This window comes from Talpa europaea (genome assembly GCF_964194135.1).
Source record: "Talpa europaea genome assembly, chromosome: 1".
NCBI classification, from domain to species: Eukaryota; Metazoa; Chordata; class Mammalia; order Eulipotyphla; family Talpidae; genus Talpa; species Talpa europaea.
The window spans coordinates 118,219,868-118,232,482 of record NC_140073.1 but is presented as its reverse complement, the minus strand read 5'-3'; the positions used below and the strand labels follow the sequence as shown (position 1 = coordinate 118,232,482).

The window sequence follows — 12,615 nt, the reverse complement described above, 5'->3', positions numbered from 1 at the left end:
AAATTTTTATTTCCCAGCAATTTATTTTAATTTTTTTATTAATGACATTATTTTACATCCTCGTTCTTTTACTTTTGTTAAATGTTTTACTTGTCCAAATTTCTAAGCAGTTCAGTGTCAAGAGGCTACATTCTGACTGTCCTATTTGCCAAAGAAGAAATTTGCAACTCCCTATTTTTAAGCTTCATTTTATGTGTTTACTGACACATACATGTGTATACTAAGAATAAATTTAGTTAATGTTTACCAAAGTCAGCTCTAGACTTAGTTCTTACCTTATCTCTCTTTCCATGATTTTGGAGATTCTCCAATTTTTCATAAATTAGAGTAGCAATCTCCTTTGCATCTCTGGAATCTATTTGTTCTCCCCAAATATTTCTCTAGAATGAAAAACACTCTTCTTATAATGTATTAAGTAATTAAACATGACATTTCCATCTAAGAAACTAGATTAAATACTCCTTGAAATTCCAAGTGTTTGAAACTCAAGTTTCTTCAAGGAAGTAATACTGCAAAGGCACAGTTAACCTACAAATTCTTGAAATATATGAACAATGCTGATGTTGGATTATGTAAAGTAATTCCTTGGGAGAAATGCACTGAAATCCAAATGCTTCAAACATCTGTATCATTAAAGACTGTGTTCCCAAAGAACTTCCAATTGTTATAATCTAATACAATCATTGGCACAGAAAAAAATCTTGATCAATTGCAATAATGGAAAGCAACTTTTATCTCTAAGTCTACATATTCTGGATCTGGAACCAGTTTTTCCTTCCTACTGTGAACCTGAACTTTGTGCGTGACTGCCTATCTTAGTATCTTAGTATCTTAGTATCACTATACTGCTTTGGCCTTCTTGTCTGGTAAGAAATTCTGGATGTCAACTTGCCTTCTGGTTTGGTTAGGGATATTCTGCTTTCTGATTTTGTCCTCTGGATACATGGTAACATCTTTTCAAACAGCTTCCTCTGTCTTTGTTAATTCTGTGACTGCTTATTATATTGATACTTTTCTAACATTCTTCACCTTAATGAAACCTTTTTGTCACCTATTTCTCAGGGGAAGTAGAGCTGAGGATTCCAAATGAAGACTCAAGCTCTGGAATAAGCTCCTTTACTCTCATCAAGTTCTGCTTACTTTATAGGTTCTAAAAATAGAGAGAACCTTAAAAAAATCAAAATCCTTCACTAAGAAATCAGATGTCTAACAATTTCAGATTTCTGAAACATCTCATCTCTTTAGTTCTGTATTAGAAGGTACTAAATTATCAACATCTTAATCTGATACTCTATTGCAAAAAGCATGTAAAATATTGTACTTGAATACTAAAATTTTTTGTTTCAAAGACTGCCACAAAACATTAACACACTGAAAATACTGGTTTACTGTATCAGTTTTATTGTCAGAAATGTCTAATTTTTTTCTTGGGAAGAGAGCAAAGGCCATGAGTACTTTAAGTTAGCAACTGTATTGGCTGGAAGACTAATAACATTTAGGTGACAGGTACACAATTTGGATCAGTGATCACAGAAATTACTTTTTATTGAACTGTAACTTCATCATAGTCTAAACCATTAATAAATATTCCTCAAGATAAATGCTCAGGTACTAAGGCTATTTCAAAAGTATTATGATATTTATTTTCTGTCTTCCCTGGAAAGAAGATTAATAAAGGAAAACACAAAACCTCATAGGAAATTACCTTTGAATTCTACCACTCATAGGAAATCATTATTAGTATTTCGAATGTCACACTATTAATTTCCCTGTTTTTGAATATAAACATTGTAAGGCAAGTTTTGCCTATATACCGAGTCTCTAAAATCACTTGGTATATAGCCAAAAATAAACTTGCATCAGTAATGTACAATAATATAAGATATAACAGAACATAAACCAGAAAGAAAAACATTACTCAGATTAAAAACAAATCTTTTTCCACAGTCTCTGCAGTGCGGGTTTGATCCCCGGCCACAGGGCTAGGGTCCCACATGGTGTGCAGACCTATCCTGCCGCCCTCTGCTCCCCTCAGCAGTATACTTCGTCACTCTGCCTGTTCTACTCTCTGCTCTGGCTCTGGTGAATTCTCTCACCCTCCTGCGCCTCTGACTGTACCCAGTGTTTGTATAAATAAATAAATCTTTATTTATTAATCCCCCCCCCCCCAAAAAAAAAAATCTTTTTCGTCTTGGCCCGTTGAGAAAAGGAAAACTGAGGTGAGCTTGTCCTTACCTTTGCTTTCTCGTAGGGGTACAATCGAACAGTTGGGTAGGCTCTAATGCCAGCTTTCTGGCATGTCTGGGCATGAGCCTGACAGTCTACTTTTCCAGCTTTCACTTTTCCTTTCATCATCTGAAAAAAGATAAATTGAGCATAGATTCTCTTTGGCATAACTGTTCTGGCAACCACAAAGTGATACCAGAAAGTTCAAATCTTTACATATCTAAGGATTTGTTATTTAAAAAATTTAGTATTCTTCCCTTCAATTAAGAATGCTTCCAAATTCTCAAAGATGCTTTTAAATTCCTTTGCCTTATCAAGAAAACTAAGCAGTTTACCTGGAATTACAACTTTTCCTGCTACTGACACCTTGCCCTCTCTCACCATTAACACCTGATTCTGCCCTCACCCTTCTTTCTCTGGCCTCATGTGTTGAAGCAGCCTTCTTCCACTTTTGGAAGGCTCACTTCTCCTTCAGTCTTATACCTATGATCAAAAAAGGATTCCTTTCTTGATTGCACTATTTGGCTACTATATTCTTTCTTTTTAGAAGTTTACTTTTACCACTTTGCCCCTTATCAACAGATTTTAGTCTAGCTTCTGTTCTTACTGCTTCCTTTAGTGAAACTTAAATGTTCATCAATGAATAACTCCTGTATAAACAAAAAGAATGGAAATTTCTCTTTTTATTTGCTTGGTTTTCCTGCCCTTTAGCTTTTCTTTATTTCTAGCATGAGGACGACCATCTATCTACACCTACACCTCAAATTATAGTATTCAACCAGAGCTCCAACTCTGTCAATAATCTTTTCAATGATGAACACTTTCCTAGGACGCTCTTTTATACCTCTATGCTATGGAACCTCAGTCACTGCCCTGAATTTAATTTTCAGCTATGTTTTTAGCCTGCTCTAGTTAATGAGCACCCTAAGTACAAAATTTCTAAAAAGAACCTTTTTTCACTTAATCCACTCTTCCTTCTGTCCTACTATTCACTTAGTTCAAGTTAACAACTAGGGCCATCCTAGACTCTTCTTTCCCTTATCTATCCCACTGAAATACTAAGTCCTGCTCATTCTTATATTTCCATTTATCTTCTTCTTTCTCTTAGGACACTATATAATTTTTGGTACTGTAACTGTCTTTCTTTGCTTTTGTGGTTCTGTAGATCCTATAATACAAAATGGATCTGACCATATCCAATAGTTCTCTTCTAATGCTTATATAGAATACATTCAGAGCAGTATGAAATGACTAAGAGTCTGCAATGTGAATAGTGTGGGGAAAATGACCAAACCCTCCTCCATCTATTTATTTGAGCCTCAGTTTTTGCCACATCCCTTCAGTCTTCAAATTGTTAATACTAGACCAACAGTGGAGATCCCTAAACATGCCCCTACATCCTTGCATCTTTGCAAATGGTCTTCTCTGCTTAGAGTGCTCTCTAGCCAACCATTTCAAGTACTAAATAAATTCTTAGGGTTTGAGACAAGAATTACAGTAAAACTAGCTTTTACGTCAAGCCTTCTGTCATAACTGATCTTCCTTGCAAATTTTTGCTTCACTCTGACTACAGCAGTGGTCTATTTTATTTACAACTTCTCACTGGAGTAAAATCTTACTAAAATGTGAAACTTTATCTTTTTATTTTTGTAGCTCCAGTATTTTTAGCATAATGCTTTTCACTTGGTAGTTAGAATCTGTTGAATGATCTTTTATGTTTAATGAATTTCTGCTACTTTCATGATAAAGCTGCATTATAAATATATAACTAAGTTTCTCAGCACATGAATGAAAGGGAATAAAACATTTTGTCAGAATTATTAGAGAAAAAAGTACGAGGGAAAAACAAAGTGGAAAAACCCGAATAACTTATTCGTGTTTTTTTTTTTGACTAGTCCTTCAGTAACCTATTAGGGCTCACAGAAGCTTGGAAATCCCTTTGCTAAAAAAAATTCCCACGACTTCGGATACTCAACTTTCAGTGAGTGCTGACTTTCTCATTCTAATGTGTTTTACAGACAATGGCAGAAGCAATCAATCCAGATTAGGTTATTAATAGGGCTGTTACAAACACCAAAAACTCAAATGTTATTCAGTTTATGTATTTGGTTTAACTGTATATTAAGTTATTCTAGGGGTATAAGTTATTCTAGGGGTACCTTGCAGTCAAGAAGCCCATATTCTTAAGACAGACAGACATTTAGATATTTAAATAAATAGCACATATTGTAAGTTTAGAGTACAAGCTATCAAGGCAACAATGATTAACTGAGAAGGACAGAGAACATAGAAGTACTGTGGGAGCTAGATTGTGTAGGATGAGGAGAAAAAAAATCCACATGATCAAACTAAGAAACTTTTGGGAAAGAGGGAGCAGCAGAATGTATATAGAGGTATAGAGAACCTGGTGTACTTTGTTGTGTTTGGAGTATCCACTGTGGGGGCAAAAATAAACTGAAAAAGGTAGTAATGGTCAGATCAAAAACCTGTAGTGAAGAATGCATGTCAAGAAACTTGGTTAATGGGAAACTAGAGAAGGCAAAATTTTCAAAGATGTTCAGGGTAGAACTGAAGAAGACACTGAGTTAAAAGGCAAATATAAGCCTATAGATAAGAGATATTGAAGGCTTGAATAAAGAGGCTAGCAGAAGAGATGGAGAGATGATAAATTTGAAAGACCTGTAATAGAACTGATAGGATCTATTTAGTGATTGAGCACAGCAAAGTAACGGTGGTGAGGGAAGGAAATAATGGACAAGAGGGAGAGCTTAGCTTTCTGGCTCTTCTGGTTAGGTACATGATATTATCAACCAAGATAAAGATATTAGATTAAAAATTTTAATAAAGAAGGATGAAGTCTGAAAAGATAATAGTCATAGAAAGAGTTTATATTTTTTAAACAGGAAACTTGAGAAAAATATTAAGATTTATAATGTTTTATCTAATTATTAAAATATACATGTGATCACATCCTGTTTAAGTAGATAGATAAGACTTACCCTGGCCAAGAGCTCAAATTCTGGAGCAAAATTTTGGCAAGGTCCACACCAAGGAGCATAGAAATCTATCACCCAATGATGTTTCCCTTGTAAAACCTTTTCATTGAAAGTCTGAGGTGTTAGATCTGTAGATGCTTGAGGTAAAAATCTATGGCAAGGGAACAAAATAATTTTTTATTGTACAAAACCAAAGCAAACATCTAAAATGTAATAGTACAAGACTTTGACTTAAAAATGATTTCAAAGAATGATAGTGATATAAAGCACACATCATTATTATTCTAAGTATGTACTTTAGAATTCTAGTACCTTAAATAACCCCCAGTAAATTTAACTACAGACATAAGAGGAAGGTAAATAGCATTTAATTTTTACACAATAAATATTTTACTCACCCTAAACCCCAGGTTCTTAGGGAATAAGCATCCCTATTCCAACCATTGTAACTACTGAAAGAAAAAATATATAGTTAAGTTGTAAATACCATTTTCTACTATTGGTATGTTCAAAAAACAATCTCATTGTAGCAACTTAAAGAAGAGTTTAATTGATTGACTTAGTATCTCTCTTCTCAGATGTATGTATTTACAAATACTGCTATATGGTTTCCCAAATATATTTTTTCTGTATTCTTGTGTTCTACACAGACCTAAATGTCAGTTTGCCTGCTAGACATCTCCTTCAAACCCATGGAACAGCAACATTAAAAATGTCCCATGCTTTAGCTTTTGAATCTTAACTTATTACTGTCAAATTCCTACCCACTTTTCAAAGATACCCCATAAATGCAGTCTTTCATGATTTCCTCTCATAGAATCCATGGTTCATTTTTACCTTTTTCATTGTATGTATCATTCTACCTTGTGTTTGAATTTGCTGCCTAAAATACCATGGGGTGCTGTTCAGCTGCCCATGGGCACTGAGATAGACTTGGGAAAATTACGTAAAGCCTATGACTGTTTACTTATCTGTAGTTGCAGGAAGGGAGATAATTCTTATTCTTTAGGATATTGTATGAGGACTAATGAAGAGTACCTGATATCAAATTAGGACTTCATAAATGTTCCTTTTACCTTATCTTCTTTACTAGACTGTCAGTTTCATGAACAGTGGGACCGTTCACTTCTTTTTGTTCTCATTACCATACTAATGAGAACATAGTGGACTCCCAAGATGTTTATTAGGTTAACTTATCTAGTTATGATAAAAACTGAACAAATATATGGTTATAACAATGTCTTTACATCTGAGGGAATACTTACTGATATTGATAAGCTTTATTTGACTTTTGGGGAAAAAGTCTTATCTCGGGGTATCTCTGAACGTTTTCTTGGGCACAAAAAGAATGATACTGTTGGCAGTCGATACTGCCCACATTGATCAATCCAGTTAATGTCTATAAAAGAAAAAAGATAAATAGGTCAAAGTGACTAGAATAAATTCACTTTCCTAACTATTCAATGTAGGTTTATAGTAGAGAAATTGCCACTGTGAGGTTATTATCAGTGAATTTTACCAAATAAAAATGGACAAGGGCTTAAAACAGTACACCACTTATAGTAATGAACTGGAAATCATTCATCTAATACATGGGGAAATTGTGTTAGAAATCAAAAACATATAGTAATATATCAGTTACTTTTCCAAATGGAGAAAGTTATACTGACTCACCTAAATTTTAAATTTTTACTGAAAAGAGCATAAAAATGTATTCTTTTAAGATACCAGAAACCATTTTAGCTTTTAGGTTGTTCATTTTTTATTCTAGAAATAAATGTTAATAGTCATTTTGGTATTTGTTTCTTCTCTTTCATGATTTATAACAGTGTCTATTTGTAGGAAATTTTCTAAATGTTATTGATCAAGGTTACTTTTTTCTTACATTCCACAATACTCTGAAGCACTGTCTTTAAATCTCTAAAAGTAAAGGAGTAAAAAAATTTTTTGATAGGAAATAAAGGGGATCTTTGGGTTCAGTGGTAGGAATTTGGTGAAAAGTCTACCAAGTGACACAGAAAATAGGGTAATTATTCTATATTCACACTCCAAAACATGCAAGTGATATTAATATTGTTAAATGACAATCTAGTGGTGGGCTCATTTATATCAGTTACAAAATCTGTTAAATAAACCTTCTTAGAAAGTAGTATGATTTAAAATAAGCAATTCTACTATACCCGGGCCATTCTTTTCCATTCTGGCATTAAGATTTGACATGGATGACACCATGGAGAATAGAAATCCACCATCCAGACTTCATCATGTTTTCTTTGTTTAACTAGTTCATTGAAAGTGGTTGGTGTCAGGGAGATCACTGAAGGATTCATAAGATCCTGAAGAGAATATAGCTTCCATTATATTTTTTGGCAAATTGTTGGTATGTGTTATTTAGAAAAGTTCCTATTTTTGAATAATCAAAAGGTACTTAGAATCTCTAGCAAGTTATTTTAAAAAGATATAATCTACCTTAAGTTTGGATTTTATTCATTAGACTTTACAAATCAAGGTATACTTCTATGTATCACTAAAATCACTTTTAGAAGGGAAAAGAGGCAACTGTATTTAAGGTTAGGGGTGGCTGAGGCAAGAGTTCCAAGACTTGCCTAAAACCTATAATTACTAATGGAAAGTCTACTATCCTTTTTTTCTGACATTCTGACTGGAGATACTGCATAACTTCTCTACAAATCACTTGCTCCAGATGCTGTTCAGTCTATCATGATCAAAGAGCACAAACTAAGATTTAGCTTCATTAGGATGAGAACAAAAAACAATTATTACTTTGGAGGAAGGAGAGATGAGTAGGACAGGGCAGAATGGTCATTACCTGGATAATAAGCTAGAATGTTCCATTCCTTAGGTGGCGCTAGTAACTATTTCAGCCAATGAAGACTTTAGTGAGAAAAAAGGAGATGCTACAATTGTACAGTATATTTTGTTAGTAACACATAAGCTTGGCATAGCTGTCTAGGCGTAGAGACCCTTTACTGGGTGGATGGGATAAGAATGTCCCTTATCCATGTTTCTTGGGTAATAATGGGCTCATTCTTATATCAAACTCCTGTATCAACTATTTGGGACCTAAAGAAATAATCTGTGGTGGTTCTATCAGAAAAAAAAAAAAAAACAAACAAACAACAGAAAGAGGATGACAAGGCTTTATGTTAAAGTATAATTTCATAGATTCAAGGTACTAGGCACAGTGTACTAGGGAACAGAAAAGCATACTTATTCTCAGAGTTTATTATAAGTACAAAATGAAATAGAAAAATTAAAGAAATTCATTGTTAGAAAATGTTTTGGCATGAAAAGAATTCCATTATTAAATGTGCTAAATATTTATACAAAATGTACATATACACGAAGGATTTGTAATTATAGAAAGTACCTCTATGAATTCCAATATTTGTTCAGCGGAATGATGTCCTTCATATTCATGAATGTTGGACTGGTTGAATACCACTGTTGTTGGATAAGCCTGAATATTATACTATTAAGAATAAGAATACAAATTAAATAAAGGTTTTATATATTTTTCACCTATCTGTTTCAAATTTATAACTACTTTACCTTTACTTTAAATAATAGGATTTAAAAACCTATTGTAAAATTGCTGATGACTGAAAAATTTTAGCCTGGTCAGATTTAGCAAAGGAAATAGATTCACAATTGCATTTAAATGATACATCTTTTAAATCTCTTTAATCCTCCCCACCTCCAATGTGTTTGTCCAATAAACTTAGTGTTGTCTTGTAAAGTCCTCTACATGCTGAGATTTGCAGATTGTGTGCCCACGGTGTCATTTAACATGTTCCTCTGTCATTTCCTGTACACAGAGGTGCTTGATTCAGGTCTGATAACTTTTCCCCCAAGAATATTTTTATAGGTGGTATTATAGATACTTTCAAAGTGAAGTGTAAATTCTAGATCTTCCTGGACCTGAAGAAAGAATATTTATTAACCTAAGAAAATATTTTTATGTAAAAAAAAGGTTTCAAAAGCTTGTTTCATTGTTTTAATTACCTCTTATTAATTACACGTAGAAGATAAGTACGAGGAAAGCAAAAGAATAAAAATTAGACTGCCAAAACGTAATGTTAAGTTAAAAAATGTAAATAATTGAAAATCATGTATTTTATCAAATTAAGTATTTTCCCGAGTTTGGTAAATAAGACATTTACAATTCAACTACACATATATTATTGTTTTACTATATCACTTTGATTAAATCACTTATTTTGCTACTATAAATATACAAGTACATTTGAAGGATATTATTATATTAGTATTAAGCTGTGAAAAGGTATCTATTTTACAAGAACTACAAAAAATGTAATTTTTTTAAACTGCCATACCATATTACAGAGTCCTTCATGAACTGTACAGTCCAGTGTGCCAAATTTAAGTTGACCATAAAGATGTTTTGATGCTTTTCGTAACTCTGGCAATAAAGCTCGACATGGTGGACACCACTAGGAAAGAAAAAAATATTCATAAGTACTGAAGCAAATGAAACAAAAGCATTTTGCAACAAATAATATGCTAAGTAAAATAAACCAAACTGAGTTGCAAATCTGGAGCATGTGTATAGTTGATAGTTGGAGGTAAATGTGTATCATCTCTTAGTGCTGACATAGTGAGATAGTGGCCAAAACTGTTATGTAAATCTTGTACACAAGGTTCAAGGTTATCTAAACAATATCTTTTTGCTCTTACAAGAGAAAAATCTTAGAATAGTGAAATTTGACAGGAAAAAAATGAAATGACTTACAGGGGCAAAAAAATCAACAAGCCACGGTTCTTTGTCACTAGCAGGAAAATTTTGAGGTCCCAATGTGGTAACATGAGAATTAACACTTTCTTTGGCAAAGGCAAGTATATCATATAGAATCTTCTTTCCTTTGAAATTAAAAGAGAAAAATTAAAGTCCACATTCTGCCTTTTTATTCACAGAAACATTTCAAAGTTTTTATGTCATTTTTTATACTTAAAATGTTAAAGGAAGATAAACTTATGAATTGAATTTAGTGCAGTTTTAGTGTCCTGTATGCTACTGATGGAAGACCAGTTAAAATGTCAAACCCTATGTGATATGTTTCCTCATTCTCAGCGGCAGAATTATATTTTTTAATAGTGGAGTTCCTTATGCTTACCTGAAATGTCCTAATTCCCACATCTACTTCTTCAATGTAGATTTTGTTTATGAATTCAAAAACCTATTACCAATTGCCCAGTGGAAATATTTACCTGGATGCCATAAGCATTTCAAACATATCAAAATCAAGTTATTTCCCCTTAAACATGCTCTCCTATCTTGGCAATGGCCTAACCCAGTAGATTTCCTAGAGTGATTTTTTTGCCTTCCTTCTTTGCCTTTGTATCATACTTCACTCATCATCTTACCATCTCCAACCCCAATCTAAGCTACTGCCTATGTTCAATCTGGCCTACTACAATAACCAACCTGGTTTTTCGGCCCTTTTTCTACAATTACTACTACAGTCAACTTAATCTGATGATAATATCCTCTTGCCTAACAGATTCTGATGCTTTTCCCTTGCCTAAAGAATCTTCTTGGCTTGGCAGATAGCTCTCTCAGTCACTGCATAGTACATTTTCCCTGGTGCCCCCTGACATTCCTTCAGTAGTCAATATTAAACCAAACACATTTAATATGTTGGACCTTGTTTTAAATGCTGCAGGGAATGCAAAAATAAAAGATACAGTCCTTTTTAAGGAGTCCATAACCTAGTGGTAGAGAGACAATTTCAAAATTGTTTAAAAACAATGATACATGATACTACATTCTTTTGCTTTTTTCTTATTCTTTAGCTGCTGCTGCTGCTGCTGCAATTCTTTACAAATCCCTCTACTGACCATAATTTTAAAAGTGATCCTATGGGGAAAACAAAAGAGAATATAAACAATTGGGACTGGATCAAACCAAACTGCTCTGCACAGTGAAAGACATAGCTAAAATGAAGAAACACTCTGCTCAATGGAAGAAAGTATTTCCACAACATACGTCTGACAAGGAGCTGATATCAAAGGCCTACAAAGAGCTCATAAAACTCAACAAAATGAAAAGAAATATCCCAATCAAAATATGGGCAAAAGAGCCACTTTGCAAACACAGTCATCACATGCTTTGTTCAACTGCTAGCCTTTCCAAAAGGAAAGATTAGGAGGTGGCAATTGTATATGACATTACAGTAGACAGAGATGGAACTGAATCAATCAAGAAGCACAGAGAATAGGGGAATATGGAAAGTGAAGTTTGAATTAAAAAACAGACCTCCATTATTTTAAAAATGTGGTCATCTTGATACTTTTAGAAAGTGGTGTAGTTTAATCTGGCTATAAGTCTGGGCTTTAGAGTCAGATATATTTGGGTACATAATCCTCTTTGACCAGCAGTTACTAGTTTATTGTGGGACATGTTACTTTTTAAAATCTCATTTTCTCCCTGGTTGAGTTGTATAAATAAAAATTTAAATGTAGAAGTATGCAAAGGCTTTAGAAAAATGTCTGACTTTAATAGAAAGTACTACGTAAAAAGTAACTCCTGTTACATAAGTTCTCTTGCCAAGTCAGCTCACGCAGTTCTTCTAGCCTAGAGAGCCTACTATTTTTTTCTAATATTTGCTTTGGGAAACTGAGCATTCAAATGTCAACTCTATTCAAATACCACCTCCTTATATACACTATGCAGATGTTTCTGTAATTCGTAGTTTATGCATAATGATTATTACAATGCTTTTCACATTTTCTTGTAAAGCTCCTTTTCCCCCCACTAGATATTATAAATTTCTTGAGACAGAGTCCATGTCTTACAACTTTGTATTCTAACACTTAAAAACAGTATTGTAACAGGCATTTCATCAATATCTGTGATTCACTAAGTATTTCATAATTAGCAGGTTGTTTCTTTTGCTATATTTGACTTCTTTTAGGATAGCACCTATGATGTACCCCAAACCCTTGGAACTCTATTACATGAATGTAGGGGTAAATACACAGAGTTGAAATACACAAGTGTAATTATAAATTCAAGAGAGGTAACAAAGTAGTTAATGCAGAAATCTGGTAAGCTAAGGAAGGAAAATACCAAAGAATGCCCGGATATCATCCATAATCACTGAGATGGCATATTTGTCTCACTGGAATGGCAACTGTAGGAGCTGCTTACTTTTGCTAATAAATAATACCCTTAAATTTGTCACTATCCTATCAATTCTTACTGAAATACTGTTCAAATTATCGAATAGCAGGAGAGAACTGTTAGTTTTAAGAAGAGTAAGGATAAAATAACAATATAATTAAAAAGCTATTTCCCTATAAGAAACAAATATGCTTCTAAATGAGAACAGATATACTGAGGATCTTAAAA

General features: G+C 33.4%; 1 protein-coding gene across 1 annotated transcript in view; it reads right to left on the bottom strand.

The window, feature by feature from the left end:
• Positions 1–236: 236 nt before the first annotated feature.
• The window catches only part of DNAJC10 (DnaJ heat shock protein family (Hsp40) member C10), a gene marked incomplete at both ends in the record, with an annotated part of 32,534 nt that continues 20,155 nt past the window's right edge, over positions 237–12,615 (bottom strand). Inside the window, 9 exons of the mRNA XM_084259091.1 lie at positions 237–380; positions 2,236–2,355; positions 5,226–5,373; positions 5,621–5,674; positions 6,488–6,621; positions 7,403–7,558; positions 8,614–8,715; positions 9,581–9,697; positions 9,997–10,124. Coding sequence (XP_084115217.1) covers positions 237–380; positions 2,236–2,355; positions 5,226–5,373; positions 5,621–5,674; positions 6,488–6,621; positions 7,403–7,558; positions 8,614–8,715; positions 9,581–9,697; positions 9,997–10,124 — 1,103 coding nt within the window. The remainder of the gene's footprint in view (positions 381–2,235; positions 2,356–5,225; positions 5,374–5,620; positions 5,675–6,487; positions 6,622–7,402; positions 7,559–8,613; positions 8,716–9,580; positions 9,698–9,996; positions 10,125–12,615) is intronic.